The 26,885-nt window shown below is 45.3% G+C and overlaps 1 protein-coding gene across 2 annotated transcripts in view; it reads left to right on the top strand.

Annotated features, from left to right (window-relative positions):
• Positions 1-845: 845 nt before the first annotated feature.
• Positions 846-26,885, top strand: part of OTOG (otogelin) — a 214,438-nt gene continuing 188,398 nt past the window's right edge. Inside the window, exons 1-3 of one of the 2 annotated variants that reach the window (XM_075567700.1) lie at positions 846-1,108; positions 1,529-1,586; positions 2,390-2,444. In XM_075567700.1, the coding sequence (XP_075423815.1) occupies positions 1,039-1,108; positions 1,529-1,586; positions 2,390-2,444 (183 nt within the window). In that variant the 5' untranslated portion in view covers positions 846-1,038. The remainder of the gene's footprint in view (positions 1,109-1,528; positions 1,587-2,389; positions 2,445-26,885) is intronic. The other variant, XM_075567699.1, reaches the window with a different exon arrangement.

Raw genomic sequence — 26,885 nt, 5'->3', positions numbered from 1 at the left:
CCACGAGCAGATTAAAAATAACAGAGCAGAAGTGGATTTCTTGAAGTGAGTACGACCGACCCTTGGACTACATTGGTATGTGCAGCAAAAGAATTAAAGAGGCAATCCAAGTTGGCTGTATTTTTATTTTTTTACATATGATTGAAACAAGGGGTCTCTGGAGCTGAGCCCCATTTATTTTTGGGGACCCCCTGTTCCCGGAGATAACTCCAGATGGGGTGCAAGTTCATATATATTGCCGCTTTTCAAAGCTCCCGTGTCTTGCTGGCCAATAGGAAGCCGTGACATCATCCGGAGCGGTTCCTATTGGCCCACGTGACACGGACGCTTTGAAGTTGCAGGAGATACCGGCACCTGGTTCTGTATCTCTGAGAGCAGGGGGGTTTCAGAGCTGAAATTAATGGGGTTCCACTCCAGAGACCCCTGCTTCAATCTTGTGTATAATTTATTTTTTTAAACCCCAGCTTAGATTGCTCCTTTAAAGAAGTAGAACATATGTTATATTGCTATATATGGATAAGAGCTCATTATTGCAAATGTAATACATGTTAATAAGTGAAACTGCACTAGAGATATTTTGAAGAGGTTTTTTAAAATAACAATATATTCTACAATTCCTCTTGCAAAAATGATTGCAACATAATTCCTGAACCCCTGTGTTTTTTTGTAATTAAAGGTCGGTAAAGGTTGTTTTTTTTCTTCTTCTTTGCATAGGATGTGCTGATAACATCTTGGTTTCTTATTCAAGTGTGACTTTTTTTCTGAGCTGTTATTTGTTAGTTTTCAATAAAGTAATGAAAAAAAGGCTTGGTGGGGTTGAAGCTGTAATACTAGCTGAGCCCTGTAACACAAGCTCAGACCATTGCATTAGAAGAAGAGAGAGAGACTGAGCACCAGTGGACGCAAGGAGCCTGCATCCCACCTGGTCATTCGAGTTCACTTTAGAGATGTGTGCCTGGCACTCCTAAGCAGCAAGGTTCCCTCGTTCAAACTGCAGAAGGCAGGTTTCAGGGTGAATTGAGACAGAAGCCAGGACGGATGGAGCTTCACTTCTCAAGCACAGTCACTCTGTTTACCTTCTTGCTGTCTTCTCTCTGGGTCCCACAAGGTGAGCATCTGATCTCCTAAAGACAGGGAACTTTCCATGGATGGTATATCTTAAGCTATAAACATATCCCAGTTATGAAGGCTATGCTTCTCTTGGTAGCCCTAAAGCTTCTTGTAGATGAAAGTGGGACATTGGTTTGAAATATTCTGGCATGTAATTGTGCAATAATGTTAAGTTCAATTCTTACTACGCAGTGAATGTTGAAAACAGTGAAATCCTCTTAATTTCTATTGCAATTTGTGGCTATTTTAGAGTATAAGCTGTTAGTTAATTTATAGTGTGGAAGGTAAACTTTTGTCTCTTTAATTGAGTTCAATCATAATAAGCAAAGGTTGTCTGGTTTTGAATAAATATTGTAGATATGAGACCATGATAAAGTGCGACTCAGTCTTGAATATATAACATTTGTTTCCATCACAGCCTTTCCCTCAGAGAACACTGCAAGCCCCAACTCATCAACTAGTGAACCTTCAGAGAGGTGAGTATCTCCTTCCCTGTGTGTTCATTTTCATTGCTTGTTACAAATGCAGCATACAGTACCTAGATAAATCTTTGTGCTAAAGACTAGTTAGATTGCCTGACCTAGAAGTTGCTGGCAGAACTGTAGAATTTGTGTTATCTCCCCGAAAAAGTTGCCTTTACTGTATATTAGAGCACCTTCTGTGTATCCTCTTATAACCTCTACACAACCTCTCACTGCCTGCAGTGCAGTAACTTAATGAAACAGCCATTCCAAAGAGAAGCAACTGAGGTTATTCTAGTGGTTTGAAGTGTGCATATAAGTATATTGAATATTAATTTTACAATTCTGTGATATGTTTTTTATTTATTAATTTTTTAACCCAATAATCCAAAAAAGAACACTGCCACTTCTATGCACATTCTATATTTTGTTCTTCTTGATAATATCAGTATTAGAGCCCCAGCACAGTGTATTAATTATATGGGATCTTGCACTGCTGTTTGACATAATTTGCTTTGTCACAGCATTAATTATGGAATAATATGTTTCAGAGGCACTCTAAAAGAATGTTGACCCTCCCATAGCATACTGCAAATCGCAGCCATATTCATAACATGGGTTGAAATATACATGCCGTTAGCAATAGGCATTGATATATATTTATTATATAACACGGACATTGACATTGCAAACATTCTTATATTTTAAGGCGCATAAAGCAGATTCCTTTGTGTCTAGCATAGAATGTGTTCTGCATGAGCAGCAAAGGTACAGATTACCTTTAGCGAACAAACCCAGCCTTGTTCTTTTCTTCCCAGTAACAACAGCAGTGGAATACTTCAGAAAGCAGATACCACTTCCCAAGGAAATCAGGTAAGGAGACTGGGCTGCAGAGGTGACACAAAATCTATACATTGCAGTGTTGGGGGATTTGGTGAAGCTGAACTTTAAATCTCCCAGAAGCAGGGCTCGCAATGCTTGATTAGGAAAAAGGTGCACAATCTGCCATCTTTTGTGTTATCATTTCATGTAGGACATAGGTATTGCACTAGCTGCGTTGGTTCGCCGTGTCAACCAGATTAACTTTATTGGGGTCTGCGTATCAAGGCAAAGAATGGGTTTCTTTGTGCAATGCAGTGTTTTCTTCCCCCTGCTCCATCAAATATCAAAAGCCTGTTAAGCAAGATCGTTATCCGGTGAGGCTTATGGCACTTCACACCCGCAGAGCTTTGAATAAAATGGTGGAAGAAAATGATGGGTTGGATACCACCATTATATTAGGCGCATTAGCTGACATATGGGGCAGTGTAGGTACATTAATAGATATATGAATAGATGCATTATACAATAATAGACTACTGTATAAAGTACACTACTATATTCACGCAAAGAAATTCAAGGTCAAATTAGTGTCAGTTTAACTCCAAACGTACCTTTATGCACAGAGTAAACTTTTCTTCATGCAATTCTGTTTTTGTTCATTTGCTGGACTTTGTCAGTGAATGGGTTTAGTTAATTGCCTATTTTAAAAATAATAAAATGTTGTTAATGTTGCATTTTAATAAGTCACTTTATGGTTGTACAATAATACTTCTCTTTCTTTTTTTGTTATGCTAGAGCACTTCTAAGATACCTAGTTGCATTTTAGAGGTTGTGAGTGATTAAAAAGTGACTGGGTTTTTTTTCTCATGGAAATTAACGGTTTTGTTGGTCAACAATTTCATGCATTTTATTTGTTTTCTTAAGGAAATAAAAAGCAAAACTGTGATTCATATTTTCAGCATCTTGCTTTCCTGTGTTTTGCGCCTTAATGTTTCTGATGGATGGCACCTTTATCTGTAACTCTTTGTAAGGTAATAGAGTTGAGAGAATATGGAGCAAACATTCACTCACTTATAGAATGTAAGACATTTCCCCAGTGCCAGGCAGGCAGCAGGGGAATCCAAGCAAATCCCCCGCAGAAAGCCCTCTGCACGCATGAACGACATTTCACCCAAGTCAAAAGGACATTCAAAACGTTTACATTTATTTGCAGGAAAAGCACAATCTTTCAGGGAAACATACCCCTTCGTCAGGTTCGGTGCTTTTCCTGCAAATAAATGCATGCTTTCGGGGTGTAATGTTGGTAGCGCATGTAGAGGAATTTCTGTTCATACTTAAGGTAATAGATATTTGTAAAAAATTCTGAAAAGATAATGATGCTATAAATTAAACACCTAATTCCTTTCTGATCAGTTTTCGGCGTCTTTAGAATTGGCTTTATATGCGTATTAGTAAACCATTCTGCATACATTCACAACATTAGGTACAGCTTTACTAAATGAATGGGGGGAAAAAAACAGGTTATATAATATGGTATGCATGTGTACTGTATATCTATATAACAGCCTGTAACTGTGGCTTATGGAATGATTCTGACGTGATTTAATGCGTAAATGTTAAATGCTTGTATTATATTCAGTAACGTTATTTTGCAGGGCTCTTTCACTATACCAATTCAACTCATAATTCTGTTACATGTCTAAGATTATTTTAAGACTAATAAAGTCTGAGGAAGGATATACATTAATGTGTGCCTCTCCTTTATTATGTATGTAAATAATGATTGCAATATTTAATATTATAATAATATAAATAATAATATTAAAATAAATATTTAAGAGAATACGTTTGCATTCTTCAGAACCCCATCATATTGCTGGCTAGCTATCACACCCTTTAAGAACTATTACTAGACATTTGAAGTTCTCATAGATTTAAACTGTCTTTCTTGTTATATGTGTAATTGTTCAATCACATACCGTTACAGAGAAGTTACATGCAGATAAGGACACATTTACCCTTCTAGTCTGTCCAATAATTTTGCTCCCAGAGGGTTCTGCAGAGAAACTCTTTGCAGACAAAAGGGTTCATTCTCTGTGAGGTTTCCTTATCTCAAAGCACGTGCGCATTTTCCACACATTTGTCATTCTTTTTCTTTGTACCCACCATGTAGACTGGGAGACACAAATGCATTCAGCACTAAAGAACTTATCTCATATCTCCCTATAGTTTAACATCCCCCTACAGCCCCTTATATTAGCACAGTGTTTAAAAATTTTTTTTTTAGTTAAGGAGCCCTATAATTATATTGTGAAATTCTGCGGAACCCCAACCCTCTCTGATAGCGCGTCTGAGATCAGATGCATTGTGAGGAACCCCAACCCTCTCTGATAGCGCGTCTGAGATCAGATGCATTGTAAGGAACCCCAACCCTCTCTAATAGTGCGTCTGAGATCAGATGCATTGTAAGGAACCCCAATCATCTCCAATAGCGCGTCTGAGATCAGATGCATTGTAAGGAACCCCAACCCTCTCTAATAGCGCGTCTGAGATCAGATACATTGTGAGGAACCCCAACCCTCTCTAATAGCGCGCCTGAGATCAGATGTATTGTGAGGAACCCCAACCCTCTCTAATAGCGTATCTGAGATCAGATGCATTGTGAGGAACCCCAACCCTCTCTATTAGTCAATCTGAGATCAGAAGCATTGTAAGGAACCCCAACCCTCTCTAATAGCGCGTCTGAGATCAGATGCATTGTAAGGAACCCCAAACCCTCTCTAATAGCACGTCTCAGATCAGATGCACTGTAAGGAACCCCAACCCTCTCTAATAGCGTGCCTGAGATCAGATGCATTGTAAGGAACCCCAACCCTCTCTAATAGCGCGTCTGAGATCAGATGCACTGTAAGGAACCCCAACCCTCTCTAATAGCGCGTCTGAGATCAGATGCTTTGTATATTCTTCTGTATTTTGTACAATTTTCAAATGACCTGAATATTGCAAGGATCCCTTTAGAGATGCCCAGGGAACCCAAGGGTAACTATGAAGCCTAGTTGAAAAACACTGGAATCACGTCTACCTTGCAATACCCTTTCAATAAAGTCCTAATGGATTTTATGATATGATATTACACTTACAGTATGTCCTTTAGCAATGCATTGCAGATTATTTACAGCTCTGAAACTCTGTTGTATGTTTACTGTAGGTGAGACGGCGCCTCATCTCCAACGTCAGAAAATAAACATACTGTACTAGTATATATACTACTAGCTGAGAGACCCGGCGTTGCCCGGGCGTGGAAGGGCAGGGGCCATGGAGTGGAAGGGGGGAGGGGCGTGGAAGGGTGGGGGGGAGGGGCGTGGAAGGGCGGGGGGGGGGGGCCAAGGGGCGTGGAAGGGCGGGGAGGGCAAAGGGCAGGGGGGCAAAGGACAGGGAGGGGCAGGGGGGCAAAGGGCAGGGAGGGGCAGGGGGGCAAAGGGCAGGGAGGGGCGGGGGGGCAAAGGGCAGTGAGGGGCGGGGGGGCAAAGGGCAGGGAGGGGCAGGGGGCAAAGGGCAGGGAGGGGCAAAGGGCGGGGGGCAGGGGAGCAAAGGGCAGGGGGCAGGGAGGGGCGGGGGGGGCAAAGGGCAGGGATGGGCAAAGGGCAGGGGGGTAGGGAGGGTAGGGGGGCAAAGGGCAGGGTGAGTCTTGGACGCGTTAAATAACCCATTCCCCTGCTTTTACTCACCTTGCACACGGCCGCGCTCCTGTTCCTACGGTACCGGCCGCCGTCCTCCTCAACCTCGGGCTCCTCAGCGGAGAGGCTGAGACGCTCCGGTGAGGAGGTGCTGTGCCTTTCACGGGAAAGTCGGAAACAGCCGGAGGAGCGCCCTCGGGGACGGGGAGCGGCCTGTGTGAGGGGAGAGCCGCACAGTGCGTGCTCTGTGTGTGTGTGTGGGGGGGGGGTGAGTGGGTGTGGGGTGAGGGAGAGCGCGGGGTGAGGGAGTGGCCTATGGGTGGTGAGAGCCGTGGTGAGGTGAGAGTCCCCCGCTGTGTCCCGGGCGCTCGCTCCGCTCTCCCGCTGACTGTAGCGGCACCGGGGGGGGGGGGGAATAAAAAGCGCGGGAAACGGGAGACCCTGGGAGAGGAGGAGGTGCGCGCGGGTCCCGATGAGCGGCGCGCACTGCGGCTGTGATGAGTTGGATTCCAGGCTGATGTTCGGGGAGGAAGCGGCGGAGCCTCCGGGACCGGCGGGTAAGAGACCCGGAGATGTGCTGCTAACATTGTGAGCCCCACATCCCGGGTTATACATGCTGCTAATGTATGTAACACCCCCCCCCCTACCCCTAAGTGTGTGTGTGTGTGTGTTGGACTTTTGGCCCGTCACTCCGCCTCAGGCCAATGAGAGGTGTGCGGGGGCGGGCGGGCCAAGGAAGCCATCTCATTGGCCTGAGGCGGAGTGACGGGCCAAAGCTCCAATGCAATTGCCGCTAGGGACAGAGGACACGCAGACAGGCATACAGTGCTTTCAGAAATATATAGTAGATATAAATATACTGAGTAGCTTTACACACTGAAGACAAAGCTAATCTCTCTGTCGCCAATCGCCACAAGTAGCGAATTGGCCATGAAAGTGGCGAATATGAGTTTGCAGCTCACACAGTAAAATAAACTTTTTCCTGGCGGCGTGTGCTGGTCTCCGCTTTCTGAATGAGTCATTGACGCAACACAGCCATCCAATACACCCCTCTGCCTTCAGTTGGAGTCTAGACCCGACCTTGAACTGTTATTTTTTTTAGGGGAGATAAAATTTGTAGTGACGCAAGTAAACGAAGAGCATGGTGTGGCGATTCTCACTTCTCATTCGCCACACCGGTTGTTACATTGAAAAATCGGTTTGCCCACCTCTGCTCTAGAGGTTACGTCTCTTTGTTTGCACTCTGCCAACCTCCGTAGTCTCCTACCACCCAGTAATAAGCAGCAGCAGCAACACAGTGAATATTCTGCTCACAGTCATATCAAACTCAAAGATAGCAATGTGGGAATGGTATTAACCCCTTCAGTGACAGAAAGACAGCCGCTTCGGCAATGACGAGTTAAAATATCTAGTGCATATTTCAAAATGCACAGCTGGGTATTATTCCACATTTCTAGTGACCGCTTTTAGTTTTTTAACTGTAGTCATCACATCTTGTGTATTGTTTGCATCACCAGTAATAGAATTGTACATTGTAGAAATAACATATATATATATATTGCCTTTCTTGTTGTATTGTATTGTATTGTATGTCTTTATTTATATAGCGCCATTAATGTACATAGCGCTTCACAGTAGTAATACATGTGGTGATCAAATAAATAACAGATAATATAAATAACAGATCATGGGAATAAGTGCTTTAGACATAAAAGTAACATTAAGGAAGAGAAGTCCCTGCCCCGAGGAGCTTACAGTCTAATTGGTAGGTAGGGAGAACGTACAGAGACAGTAGGAGGGAGTTCTGTTAAGTGCGTCTGCAGGGGGCCAAGCTTTATGTATCATGTGTTCAGAATATCCACAGTGCTATTCATATGCTTCTTTAAGCAAGTGTGTCTTAAGGTGGGTCTTAAAGGTGGATAGAGAGGGTGCTAGTCGGGTACTGAGGGGAAGGGCATTCCAGAGGTGTGGGGCAGTCAGTGAAAAAGGTTTAAGGCGGGAGAGGGCTTTAGATACAAAGGGGGTAGAAAGAAGACATCCTTGAGAAGAACGCAAGAGTCTGGATGGTGCATAATGAGAAATTAGGGCTGAGATGTAAGGAGGGGCAGAAGAGTGTAAAGCTTTAAAAGTGAGGAGAAGAATGGAGTGTTATCAATCAACCGCTAAATTAATAAAACGTACTGTAAGTTGTGCTTGGTCCAGAGAGAAAATAAGCATATTTCAATTAACTTAAATATGTTCTTGGTAATTCAAGGTTCACCTGCATAGTACTGTATAAGTGACTGTACAGTATTTACAGTATCTATACACACAAACACACAAACACACACACACCTGTATAAAAGGTTAAATCAAGGTGACTGAAAACTCTATAAACTTTTGTTGTCTTATATTGTAATGTTTCCCTAGTAATGGGATTCTTTGGGGGGCTTACATGATGTTCCCTAGTAATGGGATTCTTTGGGGGTATTACATGATGTTCCCTAGTAATGGGATTCTTTGGGGGGCTTACATGATGTTCCCTAGTAATGGGATTCTTTGGGGGGCTTACATGATGTTTCATGATGTGACAGTGCAACCTGCAGGGACAGAGTCTCACCCCCTTATATTGCCACTTTATTCCCATGTAGTAGTCATCAAGATCTCGTCGTTTGTCAAACAGGTCGGGCTGGAAAACTATTTCTCACAGGGTATAAAGCAGCTATACTATCAAATGTAAATGTGTCTGCTTCTATTTATCGTACAGCTTTAGGATACATAGAAAACACTTGTAAGGCCTAAAACTAATTTTATTTAAACCACTTTGGAGGCAAAGAGGCATACTCCTGCATTGAATTCCAATGTGTTGTTTTCCCTGCTGCAACAAAGTGATAATAACATAGTTCCTATATATGAAAAGAAAGGACATTCTAAATGGCTCTAGTGTTCAATAACAATCCAGCAAGTCAGAGTAGCTACGTATACCATGGAGATGAAACAGGTATTTGAGGGTATTATTATCTTGGTGACTTCCAGAAAACAAAGGATCAAAAGCGGTCTTGCTGCCTACTGTACACCCACTGATGTTAAGGACAATCCCTTTGTTCATTCAACAGTTACCAGAAACTTTAGCAGAAGTTCAGTCCCATCTACAGAACATTTTACAAATGGGCACCATTTATTATTACTGTAAAGAACATCTTGAGAATTCAGCGGTGGACACTGCAACTGTGGCATTGTTGAAGTAGGACACAGCATTCTTCGTGTCTGAGCTCCTAGAGCAGTGTTTTAAAAAAGAATTTGGTTAAGGGACTCAATAATTATATTATGAAATTCTGAAGAACCCCAACCCTCTCTAATAGCACGTCTGTGATCAGATGCATTGTAGGAACCCCAGCCCTCTAAAATAGCATGTCTGAGATCAGATGCATGTTATGGAACCCCAACCCTCTCTAATAGAGCGTCTGAGATCAGATGTATTGTAAGGAGTCCCAACCCTCTCTAATAGCGTGTCTGAGATCAGATACATTGTAAGGATTCCCAACCCTCTCTAATATCGCGTCTGAGATCAGATACACTGTAAGGAGTCCCAACCCTCTCTAATAGAGCGTCTGAGATCAGATACATTGTAAGGAACCCCAACCCTCTCTAATAGCATGTCTGAGATCAGATGCATGTTATGGAACCTAAAACCTCTCTAATAGAGCGTCTGAGATCAGATACATTGTAAGGAACCCCAACCCTCTCTAATAGCATGTCTGAGATCAGATGCATTGTAAGGAACCCCAACCCTCTCTAATAGCGTGTCTGAGATCAGATACATTGTAAGGAGTCCCAACCCTCTCTAATAATGTGTCTGAGATCAGATACATTGTAAGGAACCCCAACCCTCTCTAATAGTGTGTCTGAGATCAGATACATTGTAAGGAACCCCAACCCTCTCTAATAATGTGTCTGAGATTAGATACATTGTAAGGAACCCAAACCCTCTCTAATAGCGTGTCTGAGATCAGATGCATTGTAAATTCTTCTGTATTTGGTAAAATTTTTAAATGACCTGATAATTGCAGGGAACCCCTTAGGGAACTCCTGTTGAAAAACACTGTTCTAGACCAGGGGTGCGCAAACTTTGTAAGCTGCTCCCCCCCCCTGCCTGCCAACTCCTGTGCTCGTGCCCTCCCCCCCACCCCCCTTTGTCAAATCTTTGTCAAATGACGCGCGGGGTCACGTGACGTCCCGTGATCTGCGGCATCACTTGCACGCTTTGCCATGGCGTTGCTTCACATGACCCCGCGGCATCATTTCACACCGCGTTGACATGGCGACGCGTCGCCGAAGACAAGTTAGGAGACACTGCAGAGGACTCACGCGATCTCCCGGCACTTAATTTAAATGCCGTGGGGAAAAGCCTGGTGCCTCTGCAGCCGCCGGCCCCCCCCCCCAAAAAAAAATCTTGCACCCCCACCCCTGTTCTAGACAAACTAGTACTGAATATCCTGCATATTCTAGGATTATGCATACGTGGCAGAATATACCAAATATATAAAAAAGAAAGAAAAAAGAACGCTGCGACGTTCGAAACGCGTTGGATGGGTCTTTTGTCACATTAAAGTGCCCTTTTAATTTATTTTTGATTCTGGGTCCTTCCTGCTCCGTTTTTGCTTCTGCGCTTTGCCCTCCATTTACTCCTATACCAAATATATGCATGTATGATATATATATTACTAGCTGATATACCCGGCGTTGCCCGGAGGCAGGGAGGGGACGGTGGCGTGAAAGGCAGGGAGGGGACGGGGGGCGTGAAAGGCAGGGAGGGGGCGGTGAAAGTCAGGCTGGGGCAGGTGAAAGGCAGGGGGGGGCAGGTGAAAGGCAGGGGGGGCAGGTGAAAGGCAGGGGGGGGCAGGTGAAAGGCAGGGGGGGCGTCAAAGGCAGGGGGGGGCGTCAAAGGCAGGGGGAGGGGCGTCAAAGGCAGGGGGGGCGTCAAAGGCGGGGGGGGTCAAAGGCAGGGGGGGTGTCAAAGGCAGGGGGGGGCATCAAAGGCAGGGGGGGCGTCAAATGCAAGGGGGGGCGTCAAAGGCAGGAGGGGGCTTCAAAGGCAGGGGGGGGTGTCAAAGGCAGGGGGGAGGCGTCAAAGGCAGGGGGGGCGTCAAAGACATGGATTCCTCCCCCTGCATTTCCTCACCTGGCAGCATGCCGCGCTCCTCCTCGGCCTGCCAGTGGTTCTCTCCCCCCTCGTGGCCTCCGGCGACTCCCGATGGCACAAAGGACCTATTGCGCGGCCGCAACTCCCTGCCGCCCTCCTCCTGCTCCTCGGGGATGTTGACCGGGGTAGCGGCGTGTGGGTGTGGGGGGTGAGCCGTAGAGAGCGTGCTCTGGGCGGTGGTGAGAAGTGGTTGAGCGCCGGGAAGCGGGGGTCCTTCCGGAGGCTGCCTGCCCACTGCCAGTCCCTCTGCCGGGGAGGGAGGGAAGTGAGCGCCGGGGAGGGAGGGAAGTGAGCGCCGGGGAGGGAGGGAAGTGAGCGCCGGGGAGGGAGGGGAGTCCTTACGGGCGCCGCCATCTTAGGCACTCGGTGCCGCGAGGCAGCAGCAGGAGGAAGGGGGTCCTTCCGGGCGCCGCCATCTTAGCCACTCGGCGAGGCTGCCTGCCCACTGCCTGTTCCCCCACCGGGGAGGGAGGGGAGTGAGCGCCGGGGAGGGAGGGGAGTGAGCACCGGGGAGGGAGGTGAGTGAGCGCCGGGGAGGGAGGTGAGTGTGATGGGGGGGGGAGAGAGAGAGAGTGAGAGAGTGTGTGTGTGTGTGGCCGAGGGGGAAGAGAGTGGCAGTTGGGTGACGTCAGAGCCACCAATCTGATTGGCCAGAGGCTGAGGATGTCACGATCGAGAGGATTTGGCCCGGGATTAAAGGGGTTACACCCCCATTTGCCCACCCTCTACTCTCATCAGGGAAGCAAGGGGTTAACTGGACTGAGGTCCAGTAATGTGTTTTGCCTTGCTTCAATATCCAAATGTTTATTGACCTGTTTAAATGTATTGTGTTATCCTGGTGTTTGTGTTACGCCGGTGCTGCCCGCAGACCAGACCCGTCCCCTGAGCTGAGGTGGGACGTAGGGATACAAGCACCCGCAGCAAAGGGAGCGCGTCCGGAGTGTGGTGTTAGTGTTGCCAGGCCAGGTATAGTAATGAAGACAATACTTGCCGGTACCGGTAGTAGAGGAGGAGTAGTTATTGCCGTTGCCAAGATCAGCGATAGGAGAGTTGCGGATGATCGAAGGTATAAGCCGTGTTACAGGGATGCCAGAAATCACGAAGTCCAAGTAGAGCCGAAGTCGAGAGCCAGAGGGGGTAGTCGTCCAATCCGCGTCAATACCTGAGGAGTCACTGAGAGAGTAGTCAAATGCTTCCATACAGAGACTATGTCGAGCGACGAGTGATGGGAAGCACAGGCATAATAAAGCTGGGCAGGCCAATGGGAACAGGGGGCAGGCCTGGAGGACTGCAAGGAGTCTTCCCTGATAGGAGGGAGGTGTTACAGCCCAGCTGAGTGTAATCCTTGATTTGCATGGAACAGTGTGATGCTTGGGGGCGACGCCTCACTGCAGGAGCAGTGGTTAAAAGTGCTCTGTTAGGCGTGTGCTCTGTAAGCTGTGAATGCATGCACATAACGTCTGGGGCTGGCGTGCGTGTAGGTGTGCGTGCAGGAGGGCGTGGGCGCGCCCGGCGCTGAGCAGAGGAATCGCCGAGGGGAGTGATCCCGCGACGGCGGCAGGGGCGAGGAGCCGTGGAGGCCGGTAAGGCAGGATTGTTTTGTGTGTCCAGGGACTCCCTGCGGAGAGGGAGTGCTCTGTGTGGGAAGCGAGGAGAACGCCGATTCCTGACAGTTTGCACCCACACATACACTAGGGTTGATGCGGGAGGGAAAGGGTTAATGTTAAAACAGTGATTCTAGCCCTTTGTTTAAGTTACCCTCAAAGACGCCTGCCTACTAAGGAATGCAACTGGTCAGGAGAGCGACCAAATGTTTAGGAAGCAGCCCCCGATCAAAGGCTCAGCCACTCTACATGTTTGCATGAAGCTGGAGTGGGTTGTGAGTGTTATAACTCACACTTACAAACCATAGTATCCTGCCAGACACTCCATTTGGTAGACTGGCCAAACGCCTCTGATTTAGGAGTGGGGCTAGAGTGACCTTATTAAATATAAGAATATTATGAGATGTCCCCGGCTGAACGTGCTAAAAGCTACATATGTGTATTCGTGGGACTGATCCGCAAATAATGATTACAGACACCTGAGGTTAACAGATACTAAGAGCCAGATATTAATATCTCTTAATTTTAGTATTACACGGTAATATTTAGTCTCATTGGGAGCGTCATGCGTGCCGGAATGTATTAATATGTCTCGCGTGCCAGTGAGTACCACTGAACTGAAGTTATGAAGTTATTTACAGTGTATATGGGATTTTGGATCTGTTCTGAAAATGCAGACCCCCCCTCTGCTATGGTAACAGGCAGGAAGAGCATCCTGCAAGAATTAACATAGCCCGGTGATCAAAAAGGTAACTGCCCTAATTGTTTATACTGGGGGCAAGAGGGGCTGAGTGTTTTTAAGTGTGATACTTCACACTTACAATGGAAGCTAAAATCTGCTTCAAAGAGATTTTTTCTAGCCAACTCGGCTTCTAGCGTTAAGAGATGAGTTTGACATGGTATTTAAGTCATAGTCAGCCCTTACTCAAATGTCTTCATGTCTTCATGTGTCTTCATGAGTCCTTCATGATCTGCATGTATTGCTGTGATGTCAACTGAATTATGAAAGAAATGGCCCATCCTGTATCCTGATGGCTTTCTTGTCCTAACTTTTAAGTAAGTGTCCATATGTTGTCTGTTATTTGTATATCTCGTGTGTTCACCTTTTTCAAGGTATAAATTATATTTTATCATATCTAAGTTTCGTCCGGTTCAACACAGTTATATCTTTGGTGGTGTATTATTAATAGCCTGTCACAAAGCTCCCGTCACAGAGGACCAATCAGATTCACCGCAGATAGCACTAACCTTTCGATTTTATATATTAAGATGCTGTTTTTCATCTACAGTGGTTCTGAGCTAGACAATATTCTCACATGTTTTGGATGAATGGTATTAGTACTAACTCGCATCTATCAGACTGTACGTCTTCCCAAATCCTGTCTTGGGCTTCTAGTTGTATCTGTTTGCCATTCTAACAAAGGACAGGCTTTCACTTTTGCTGGACTGATACAGTTCTCAATTAGAGTCAGGATTGTTGCCAAACTGTCTGCCCTCGTGCCATCTTAAGAAGCTCACCCCTTCCTTCTCGCCCCCCTTTCATCTTCCTTTTGGTTTCTGCTGACAAAATCTTACAAAATAGCATGTTGACATTTCTTATCTCCTGGAATAGTTTATCGCTATGAATGGGAGAGGACGCTGGAACCGATCCCAAATATTCAGCCCGTTTTTGGAAATGGATATCGTACACATCCAAACGGAAATGCACTAAGTGCAGGTTAATAGCAAAACATAGCTAGCAGAATTAACGCAAGCAGTTCGCCTCAAAAACCCTGTTTCCGAATGTTTGGCAAGTGCCTTTGTATGCATTTGTTTTATTACTATTGATATTGTTATTTAACTATTTTATAGTGCTAATGCATCTAGACAAATCTACTATACTAATGTATGTCAATATATATAGCCTATGGTTTTTGTATGTCAATATATATAGCCTATGGTTTTTGAAGCAAAAAGTGGCACTTTGTGCTCATTTGCATGTCATTTCCCAGAATCCCTTGCTGCAGTGTAAGTGCTGTGTGCTGGGTGATAATGGTGAAGGGCGGGGTTGCAGACCTGCCTTAGACATGCAGATGAGCATACAGTAATATTTACATATTTATATATATATACATAGATATAGCGCGCTCACAGTGTACGTAGCGCCTTACAAAAAAGACAATACAGTACAAGGAATTATAATACAATAAGAGCAACAAACAAAATCAGATAATGGGAAAGGAAATCCCTGCCCCAGAGAATTTACAATCTTAGTGGTATATTGGGAGACTTACAGAGACAGCAGGTGAGGGAATAAGTGCAGTAGATGGCTGTGCTTGGCCACAATGGTTGGTAGGAGCGACTGTGGGTGTGGGACAGTAGCCATGAGTGCAGGCTATTGAAATGCTTAATTTTTGAGGTGAGTTTTAAGGTTTGACTTAAAGGTGTGAAGTGAAGGTGCTTGGCATATAGTGAATATTAGGGAGTTCCACGGGTAAGGGGTAGTGAGGGGAAAGGGTTTAGAAGGAGAGAAAGAGCAGTAGAGGTGAAGGGATGGAACGGAGACCATTATGGGTAGAATGCAGAAGATGAGCAGGGACATAACGAAAGATTAAAGCTGATATGTAGAAGCACACTGTCACACTGTCACACTGCCATACACCCAGCAGCAGAAGCATTGTCTAGGTGTGACATTAGCAGAGTCCTTACAAGAGGGATGTGTGGAGCACAGCAAGCAGGGAAAAATGGGATACGGCACACCTAAAATTGATAAAAAATCAATTTATTTGGGGATAGACAAGGGAGACATCAAAAATAGGGTAAAGAGAACAAACTCTGACGCTTATAGCACTTGGAGTGCTTAAAGAGCGTGCACAAGGACTGGATTCTATACGGCAATGAATATATTGAATGGCTCACACTAAGGGACATTAAGAAGAAAGAATGATTCATCTTTAACCTGTTCAAGGTTCTGTCGCGCTGATATTTGGACTGTGTTGTCCGTTTGTGTCTAGGTGTGACGTTACGCTCCTCCCACATGCTGCCGGTAAGGCCAGGTCCTCAGTGGCCGCTGCGGCGCCCGCGCCACACACCACAGTACAGCCCTCTATGGGGCAGGCCCCAGTGACTGTGTGTGTTACAATAACAGAGCATGTCTACTGAAGTCTGCCAAGGTTAATAACATGCCCTGTTATTGTAACACCTCATTTACATGTCATTATCACTAATGTCCAGGGGAAAACCATGACTTCACGTTATTGTCATTTGAAGACACACTGTTAATATTAATGTGATGTTAGGTTAACGTCTCAATAAGGGCCTTATTCTATATCCCAACAAGTCACTTAAAGCAGCCGTCCAAGCTGCCTTTTTGTATTATTCTTTCCCCCCCTTTAATACGTGCATCAATACAATCCACACAATAAGAAATTAGCTAAGTTGCCGATAGATCCGTTCTACTGTGATCGATCGGAGAAGATTCGGCTCGGGGTTCACTAAATGGCTGTCAGTGCAGCAGAAGAGGACCAAAGGTGCAAAGTTCTGTGGGGAAGATCATGTGACAAGGCAGTCACTAGATACAATTGGTGCACTGTAAGGCTGAGTCCCCTGTGCCGCGCCCCCTGTGGTGACGTCACCAACTCTCCAAGCATGAGCGCCAGGTGTCGGCGCTATTTCGCAAGCGCGCGTGGGGGGCGTTGCAGGCAAGCTGAGCGCGGTTCCGACCCGGTGCCGGTCCCAGCCCTCTGCTGCCGGGTCCGGGTCATTTCCGGGTAGCTGAAAAAGTGCCGGGTAAGCCGGGTACCGTGTAATTTCCGGGTACTCGGTACATCACTAATTCAGATGTTTTCTGTTCTTGTTTTTAAACATTCCGTTGAGGATTTAGATTTGTAAGATTTGGCTGAGAAGAGCTGTCCCACTGGAGTGTAATATCGTCCTTATTCACGGTGTGTTATTGTGTGTCTGTGAGAAGTGCTGTCCCACTGGAGTGTAATATCGTCCTTATTCACGGTGTGTTATTGTGTGTCTGTGAGAAGTGCTGTCCCACTGGAGTGTAATATCGTCCTTATTCATGGTGTGTTATTGTGTGTCTGTGAGAAGTGTTGTCCCACTGGAGTGTAATATCGTCCTTATTCACGGTGTGTTATTGTGTGTCTGTGAGAAGTGCTGTCCCACTGGAGTGTAATATCGTCCTTATTCACGGTGTGTTATTGTGTGTCTGTGAGAAGTGCTGTCCCACTGGAGTGTAATATCGTCCTTATTCACGGTGTGTTATTGTGTGTCTGTGAGAAGTGTTGTCCCACTGGAGTGTAATATCGTCCTTATTCATGGTGTGTTATTGTGTGTCTGTGAGAAGTGCTGTCCCACTGGAGTGTAATATCGTCCTTATTCACGGTGTGTTATTGTGTGTCTGTGAGAAGTGCTGTCCCACTGGAGTGTAATATCGTCCTTATTCATGGTGTGTTATTGTGTGTCTGTGAGAAGTGCTGTCCCACTGGAGTGTAATATCGTCCTTATTCATGGTGTGTTATTGTGTGTCTGTGAGAAGTGCTGTCCCACTGGAGTGTAATATCGTCCTTATTCATGGTGTGTTATTGTGTGTCTGTGAGAAGTGCTGTCCCACTGGAGTGTAATATCGTCCTTATTCATGGTGTGTTATTGTGTGTCTGTGAGAAGTGCTGTCCCACTGGAGTGTAATATCGTCCTTATTCACGGTGTGTTATTGTGTGTCTGTGAGAAGTGCTGTCCCACTGGAGTGTAATATCGTCCTTATTCATGGTGTGTTATTGTGTGTCTGTGAGAAGTGCTGTCCCACTGGAGTGTAATATCGTCCTTATTCACGGTGTGTTATTGTGTGTCTGTGAGAAGTGCTGTCCCACTGGAGTGTAATATCGTCCTTATTCATGGTGTGTTATTGTGTGTCTGTGAGAAGTGCTGTCCCACTGGAGTGTAATATCGTCCTTATTCACGGTGTGTTATTGTGTGTCTGTGAGAAGTGTTGTCCCACTGGAGTGTAATATCGTCCTTATTCACGGTGTGTTATTGTGTGTCTGTGAGAAGTGCTGTCCCACTGGAGTGTAATATCGTCCTTATTCATGGTGTGTTATTGTGTGTCTGTGAGAAGTGCTGTCCCACTGGAGTGTAATATCGTCCTTATTCACGGTGTGTTATTGTGTGTCTGTGAGAAGTGCTGTCCCACTGGAGTGTAATATCGTCCTTATTCATGGTGTGTTATTGTGTGTCTGTGAGAAGTGCTGTCCCACTGGAGTGTAATATCGTCCTTATTCATGGTGTGTTATTGTGTGTCTGTGAGAAGTGCTGTCCCACTGGAGTGTAATATCGTCCTTATTCACGGTGTGTTATTGTGTGTCTGTGAGAAGTGCTGTCCCACTGGAGTGTAATATCGTCCTTATTCATGGTGTGTTATTGTGTGTCTGTGAGAAGTGCTGTCCCACTGGAGTGTAATATCGTCCTTATTCATGGTGTGTTATTGTGTGTCTGTGAGAAGTGCTGTCCCACTGGAGTGTAATATCGTCCTTATTCACGGTGTGTTATTGTGTGTCTGTGAGAAGTGCTGTCCCACTGGAGTGTAATATCGTCCTTATTCATGGTGTGTTATTGTGTGTCTGTGAGAAGTGCTGTCCCACTGGAGTGTAATATCGTCCTTATTCACGGTGTGTTATTGTGTGTCTGTGAGAAGTGTTGTCCCACTGGAGTGTAATATCGTCCTTATTCATGGTGTGTTATTGTGTGTCTGTGAGAAGTGCTGTCCCACTGGAGTGTAATATCGTCCTTATTCATGGTGTGTTATTGTGTGTCTGTGAGAAGTGCTGTCCCACTGGAGTGTAATATCGTCCTTATTCACGGTGTGTTATTGTGTGTCTGTGAGAAGTGCTGTCCCACTGGAGTGTAATATCGTCCTTATTCATGGTGTGTTATTGTGTGTCTGTGAGAAGTGCTGTCCCACTGGAGTGTAATATCGTCCTTATTCACGGTGTGTTATTGTGTGTCTGTGAGAAGTGCTGTCCCACTGGAGTGTAATATCGTCCTTATTCACGGTGTGTTATTGTGTGTCTGTGAGAAGTGCTGTCCCACTGGAGTGTAATATCGTCCTTATTCACGGTGTGTTATTGTGTGTCTGTGAGAAGTGCTGTCCCACTGGAGTGTAATATCGTCCTTATTCACGGTGTGTTATTGTGTGTCTGTGAGAAGTGCTGTCCCACTGGAGTGTAATATCGTCCTTATTCACGGTGTGTTATTGTGTGTCTGTGAGAAGTGCTGTCCCACTGGAGTGTAATATCGTCCTTATTCACGGTGTGTTATTGTGTGTCTGTGAGAAGTGCTGTCCCACTGGAGTGTAATATCGTCCTTATTCACGGTGTGTTATTGTGTGTCTGTGAGAAGTGCTGTCCCACTGGTGTGTAATATCGTCCTTATTCACGGTGTGTTATTGTGTGTCTGTGAGAAGTGCTGTCCCACTGGAGTGTAATATCGTCCTTATTCATGGTGTGTTATTGTGTGTCTGTGAGAAGTGCTGTCCCACTGGAGTGTAATATCGTCCTTATTCACGGTGTGTTATTGTGTGTCTGTGAGAAGTGCTGTCCCACTGGAGTGTAATATCGTCCTTATTCACAGTGTGTTATTGTGTGTCTGTGAGAAGTGCTGTCCCACTGGAGTGTAATATCGTCCTTATTCACGGTGTGTTATTGTGTGTCTGTGAGAAGTGCTGTCCCACTGGAGTGTAATATCGTCCTTATTCACGGTGTGTTATTGTGTGTCTGTGAGAAGTGCTGTCCCACTGGAGTGTAATATCGTCCTTATTCACGGTGTGTTATTGTGTGTCTGTGAGAAGTGCTGTCCCACTGGAGTGTAATATCGTCCTTATTCACGGTGTGTTATTGTGTGTCTGTGAGAAGTGCTGTCCCACTGGAGTGTAATATCGTCCTTATTCACGGTGTGTTATTGTGTGTCTGTGAGAAGTGCTGTCCCACTGGAGTGTAATATCGTCCTTATTCACGGTGTGTTATTGTGTGTCTGTGAGAAGTGCTGTCCCACTGGAGTGTAATATCGTCCTTATTCACGGTGTGTTATTGTGTGTCTGTGAGAAGTGCTGTCCCACTGGAGTGTAATATCGTCCTTATTCACGGTGTGTTATTGTGTGTCTGTGAGAAGTGCTGTCCCACTGGAGTGTAATATCGTCCTTATTCACGGTGTGTTATTGTGTGTCTGTGAGAAGTGCTGTCCCACTGGAGTGTAATATCGTCCTTATTCATGGTGTGTTATTGTGTGTCTGTGAGAAGTACTGTCCCACTGGAGTGTAATATCGTCCTTATTCATGGTGTGTTATTGTGTGTCTGTGAGAAGTGCTGTCCCACTGGAGTGTAATATCGTCCTTATTCATGGTGTGTTATTGTGTGTCTGTGAGAAGTGCTGTCCCACTGGAGTGTAATATCGTCCTTATTCACGGTGTGTTATTGTGTGTCTGTGAGAAGTGCTGTCCCACTGGAGTGTAATATCGTCCTTATTCACGGTGTGTTATTGTGTGTCTGTGAGAAGTGCTGTCCCACTGGAGTGTAATATCGTCCTTATTCATGGTGTGTTATTGTGTGTCTGTGAGAAGTGCTGTCCCACTGGAGTGTAATATCGTCCTTATTCACGGTGTGTTATTGTGTGTCTGTGAGAAGTGCTGTCCCACTGGAGTGTAATATCGTCCTTATTCACGGTGTGTTATTGTGTGTCTGTGAGAAGTGCTGTCCCACTGGAGTGTAATATCGTCCTTATTCATGGTGTGTTATTGTGTGTCTGTGAGAAGTGCTGTCCCACTGGAGTGTAATATCGTCCTTATTCACGGTGTGTTATTGTGTGTCTGTGAGAAGTGCTGTCCCACTGGAGTGTAATATCGTCCTTATTCATGGTGTGTTATTGTGTGTCTGTGAGAAGTGCTGTCCCACTGGAGTGTAATATCGTCCTTATTCACGGTGTGTTATTGTGTGTCTGTGAGAAGTGCTGTCCCACTGGAGTGTAATATCGTCCTTATTCACGGTGTGTTATTGTGTGTCTGTGAGAAGTGCTGTCCCACTGGAGTGTAATATCGTCCTTATTCATGGTGTGTTATTGTGTGTCTGTGAGAAGAGCTGTCCCACTGGAGTGTAATATCGTCCTTATTCATGGTGTGTTATTGTGTGTCTGTGAGAAGTGCTGTCCCACTGGAGTGTAATATCGTCCTTATTCATGGTGTGTTATTGTGTGTCTGTGAGAAGTGCTGTCCCACTGGAGTGTAATATCGTCCTTATTCACGGTGTGTTATTGTGTGTCTGTGAGAAGTGCTGTCCCACTGGTGTGTAATATCGTCCTTATTCACGGTGTGTTATTGTGTGTCTGTGAGAAGTGCTGTCCCACTGGTGTGTAATATCGTCCTTATTCACGGTGTGTTATTGTGTGTCTGTGAGAAGTGCTGTCCCACTGGAGTGTAATATCGTCCTTATTCACGGTGTGTTATTGTGTGTCTGTGAGAAGTGCTGTCCCACTGGAGTGTAATATCGTCCTTATTCATGGTGTGTTATTGTGTGTCTGTGAGAAGTGCTGTCCCACTGGAGTGTAATATCGTCCTTATTCACGGTGTGTTATTGTGTGTCTGTGAGAAGTGCTGTCCCACTGGAGTGTAATATCGTCCTTATTCATGGTGTGTTATTGTGTGTCTGTGAGAAGTGCTGTCCCACTGGAGTGTAATATCGTCCTTATTCACGGTGTGTTATTGTGTGTCTGTGAGAAGTGCTGTCCCACTGGAGTGTAATATCGTCCTTATTCACGGTGTGTTATTGTGTGTCTGTGAGAAGTGCTGTCCCACTGGAGTGTAATATCGTCCTTATTCATGGTGTGTTATTGTGTGTCTGTGAGAAGTGCTGTCCCACTGGAGTGTAATATCGTCCTTATTCATGGTGTGTTATTGTGTGTCTGTGAGAAGTGCTGTCCCACTGGAGTGTAATATCGTCCTTATTCACGGTGTGTTATTGTGTGTCTGTGAGAAGTGCTGTCCCACTGGAGTGTAATATCGTCCTTATTCACGGTGTGTTATTGTGTGTCTGTGAGAAGTGCTGTCCCACTGGAGTGTAATATCGTCCTTATTCACGGTGTGTTATTGTGTGTCTGTGAGAAGTGCTGTCCCACTGGAGTGTAATATCGTCCTTATTCACGGTGTGTTATTGTGTGTCTGTGAGAAGTGCTGTCCCACTGGAGTGTAATATCGTCCTTATTCATGGTGTGTTATTGTGTGTCTGTGAGAAGTGTTGTCCCACTGGAGTGTAATATCGTCCTTATTCACGGTGTGTTATTGTGTGTCTGTGAGAAGTGTTGTCCCACTGGAGTGTAATATCGTCCTTATTCATGGTGTGTTATTGTGTGTCTGTGAGAAGTGCTGTCCCACTGGAGTGTAATATCGTCCTTATTCACGGTGTGTTATTGTGTGTCTGTGAGAAGTGCTGTCCCACTGGAGTGTAATATCGTCCTTATTCACGGTGTGTTATTGTGTGTCTGTGAGAAGTGCTGTCCCACTGGAGTGTAATATCGTCCTTATTCACGGTGTGTTATTGTGTGTCTGTGAGAAGTGCTGTCCCACTGGAGTGTAATATCGTCCTTATTCATGGTGTGTTATTGTGTGTCTGTGAGAAGTGCTGTCCCACTGGAGTGTAATATCGTCCTTATTCACGGTGTGTTATTGTGTGTCTGTGAGAAGTGCTGTCCCACTGGAGTGTAATATCGTCCTTATTCACGGTGTGTTATTGTGTGTCTGTGAGAAGTGCTGTCCCACTGGAGTGTAATATCGTCCTTATTCATGGTGTGTTATTGTGTGTCTGTGAGAAGTGTTGTCCCACTGGAGTGTAATATCGTCCTTATTCATGGTGTGTTATTGTGTGTCTGTGAGAAGTGCTGTCCCACTGGAGTGTAATATCGTCCTTATTCACGGTGTGTTATTGTGTGTCTGTGAGAAGTGCTGTCCCACTGGAGTGTAATATCGTCCTTATTCACGGTGTGTTATTGTGTGTCTGTGAGAAGTGCTGTCCCACTGGAGTGTAATATCGTCCTTATTCATGGTGTGTTATTGTGTGTCTGTGAGAAGTGTTGTCCCACTGGAGTGTAATATCGTCCTTATTCACGGTGTGTTATTGTGTGTCTGTGAGAAGTGCTGTCCCACTGGAGTGTAATATCGTCCTTATTCACGGTGTGTTATTGTGTGTCTGTGAGAAGTGCTGTCCCACTGGAGTGTAATATCGTCCTTATTCATGGTGTGTTATTGTGTGTCTGTGAGAAGTGCTGTCCCACTGGAGTGTAATATCGTCCTTATTCATGGTGTGTTATTGTGTGTCTGTGAGAAGTGCTGTCCCACTGGAGTGTAATATCGTCCTTATTCATGGTGTGTTATTGTGTGTCTGTGAGAAGTGTTGTCCCACTGGAGTGTAATATCGTCCTTATTCACGGTGTGTTATTGTGTGTCTGTGAGAAGTGCTGTCCCACTGGAGTGTAATATCGTCCTTATTCACGGTGTGTTATTGTGTGTCTGTGAGAAGTGCTGTCCCACTGGAGTGTAATATCGTCCTTATTCATGGTGTGTTATTGTGTGTCTGTGAGAAGTGCTGTCCCACTGGAGTGTAATATCGTCCTTATTCACGGTGTGTTATTGTGTGTCTGTGAGAAGTGCTGTCCCACTGGAGTGTAATATCGTCCTTATTCACGGTGTGTTATTGTGTGTCTGTGAGAAGTGCTGTCCCACTGGAGTGTAATATCGTCCTTATTCACGGTGTGTTATTGTGTGTCTGTGAGAAGTGCTGTCCCACTGGAGTGTAATATCGTCCTTATTCACGGTGTGTTATTGTGTGTCTGTGAGAAGTAGCTGTCCCACTGGAGTGTAATATCGTCCTTATTCACGGTGTGTTATTGTGTGTCTGTGAGAAGTGCTGTCCCACTGGAGTGTAATATCGTCCTTATTCATGGTGTGTTATTGTGTGTCTGTGAGAAGTGCTGTCCCACTGGAGTGTAATATCGTCCTTATTCACGGTGTGTTATTGTGTGTCTGTGAGAAGTGCTGTCCCACTGGAGTGTAATATCGTCCTTATTCACGGTGTGTTATTGTGTGTCTGTGAGAAGTGCTGTCCCACTGGAGTGTAATATCGTCCTTATTCATGGTGTGTTATTGTGTGTCTGTGAGAAGTGCTGTCCCACTGGAGTGTAATATCGTCCTTATTCATGGTGTGTTATTGTGTGTCTGTGAGAAGTGCTGTCCCACTGGAGTGTAATATCGTCCTTATTCACGGTGTGTTATTGTGTGTCTGTGAGAAGTGCTGTCCCACTGGAGTGTAATATCGTCCTTATTCATGGTGTGTTATTGTGTGTCTGTGAGAAGTGCTGTCCCACTGGAGTGTAATATCGTCCTTATTCATGGTGTGTTATTGTGTGTCTGTGAGAAGAGCTGTCCCACTGGAGTGTAATATCGTCCTTATTCACAGGTGTGTTATTGTGTGTCTGTGAGAAGTGCTGTCCCACTGGAGTGTAATATCGTCCTTATTCACGGTGTGTTATTGTGTGTCTGTGAGAAGTGCTGTCCCACTGGAGTGTAATATCGTCCTTATTCATGGTGTGTTATTGTGTGTCTGTGAGAAGTGCTGTCCCACTGGAGTGTAATATCGTCCTTATTCACGGTGTGTTATTGTGTGTCTGTGAGAAGTGCTGTCCCACTGGAGTGTAATATCGTCCTTATTCACGGTGTGTTATTGTGTGTCTGTGAGAAGTGCTGTCCCACTGGAGTGTAATATCGTCCTTATTCATGGTGTGTTATTGTGTGTCTGTGAGAAGTGCTGTCCCACTGGAGTGTAATATCGTCCTTATTCATGGTGTGTTATTGTGTGTCTGTGAGAAGTGCTGTCCCACTGGAGTGTAATATCGTCCTTATTCATGGTGTGTTATTGTGTGTCTGTGAGAAGTACTGTCCCACTGGAGTGTAATATCGTCCTTATTCATGGTGTGTTATTGTGTGTCTGTGAGAAGTGCTGTCCCACTGGAGTGTAATATCGTCCTTATTCATGGTGTGTTATTGTGTGTCTGTGAGAAGTGCTGTCCCACTGGAGTGTAATATCGTCCTTATTCACGGTGTGTTATTGTGTGTCTGTGAGAAGTGCTGTCCCACTGGAGTGTAATATCGTCCTTATTCATGGTGTGTTATTGTGTGTCTGTGAGAAGTGCTGTCCCACTGGAGTGTAATATCGTCCTTATTCATGGTGTGTTATTGTGTGTCTGTGAGAAGTACTGTCCCACTGGAGTGTAATATCGTCCTTATTCACGGTGTGTTATTGTGTGTCTGTGAGAAGTGCTGTCCCACTGGAGTGTAATATCGTCCTTATTCATGGTGTGTTATTGTGTGTCTGTGAGAAGTGCTGTCCCACTGGAGTGTAATATCGTCCTTATTCATGGTGTGTTATTGTGTGTCTGTGAGAAGTGCTGTCCCACTGGAGTGTAATATCGTCCTTATTCACGGTGTGTTATTGTGTGTCTGTGAGAAGTGCTGTCCCACTGGAGTGTAATATCGTCCTTATTCACGGTGTGTTATTGTGTGTCTGTGAGAAGTGCTGTCCCACTGGAGTGTAATATCGTCCTTATTCACGGTGTGTTATTGTGTGTCTGTGAGAAGTGCTGTCCCACTGGAGTGTAATATCGTCCTTATTCACGGTGTGTTATTGTGTGTCTGTGAGAAGTTCTGTCCCACTGGAGTGTAATATCGTCCTTATTCACGGTGTGTTATTGTGTGTCTGTGAGAAGTGCTGTCCCACTGGAGTGTAATATCGTCCTTATTCATGGTGTGTTATTGTGTGTCTGTGAGAAGTGCTGTCCCACTGGAGTGTAATATCGTCCTTATTCACGGTGTGTTATTGTGTGTCTGTGAGAAGTGCTGTCCCACTGGAGTGTAATATCGTCCTTATTCACGGTGTGTTATTGTGTGTCTGTGAGAAGTGCTGTCCCACTGGAGTGTAATATCGTCCTTATTCATGGTGTGTTATTGTGTGTCTGTGAGAAGTGCTGTCCCACTGGAGTGTAATATCGTCCTTATTCATGGTGTGTTATTGTGTGTCTGTGAGAAGTGCTGTCCCACTGGAGTGTAATATCGTCCTTATTCACGGTGTGTTATTGTGTGTCTGTGAGAAGTGCTGTCCCACTGGAGTGTAATATCGTCCTTATTCATGGTGTGTTATTGTGTGTCTGTGAGAAGTGCTGTCCCACTGGAGTGTAATATCGTCCTTATTCACGGTGTGTTATTGTGTGTCTGTGAGAAGTGCTGTCCCACTGGAGTGTAATATCGTCCTTATTCACGGTGTGTTATTGTGTGTCTGTGAGAAGTGCTGTCCCACTGGAGTGTAATATCGTCCTTATTCATGGTGTGTTATTGTGTGTCTGTGAGAAGTGCTGTCCCACTGGAGTGTAATATCGTCCTTATTCATGGTGTGTTATTGTGTGTCTGTGAGAAGTGCTGTCCCACTGGAGTGTAATATCGTCCTTATTCACTGGTGTGTTATTGTGTGTCTGTGAGAAGTGCTGTCCCACTGGAGTGTAATATCGTCCTTATTCATGGTGTGTTATTGTGTGTCTGTGAGAAGTGCTGTCCCACTGGAGTGTAATATCGTCCTTATTCATGGTGTGTTATTGTGTGTCTGTGAGAAGTGCTGTCCCACTGGAGTGTAATATCGTCCTTATTCATGGTGTGTTATTGTGTGTCTGTGAGAAGTGCTGTCCCACTGGAGTGTAATATCGTCCTTATTCACGGTGTGTTATTGTGTGTCTGTGAGAAGTGCTGTCCCACTGGAGTGTAATATCGTCCTTATTCACGGTGTGTTATTGTGTGTCTGTGAGAAGTGCTGTCCCACTGGAGTGTAATATCGTCCTTATTCACGGTGTGTTATTGTGTGTCTGTGAGAAGTGCTGTCCCACTGGAGTGTAATATCGTCCTTATTCATGGTGTGTTATTGTGTGTCTGTGAGAAGTACTGTCCCACTGGAGTGTAATATCGTCC

Source organism: Ascaphus truei, chromosome 12, assembly GCF_040206685.1.
Source record: "Ascaphus truei isolate aAscTru1 chromosome 12, aAscTru1.hap1, whole genome shotgun sequence".
Taxonomy (NCBI): domain Eukaryota; kingdom Metazoa; phylum Chordata; class Amphibia; order Anura; family Ascaphidae; genus Ascaphus; species Ascaphus truei.
Note: the sequence above shows the minus strand (reverse complement) of the source record. Positions and strands in the feature narration are given on the sequence as shown.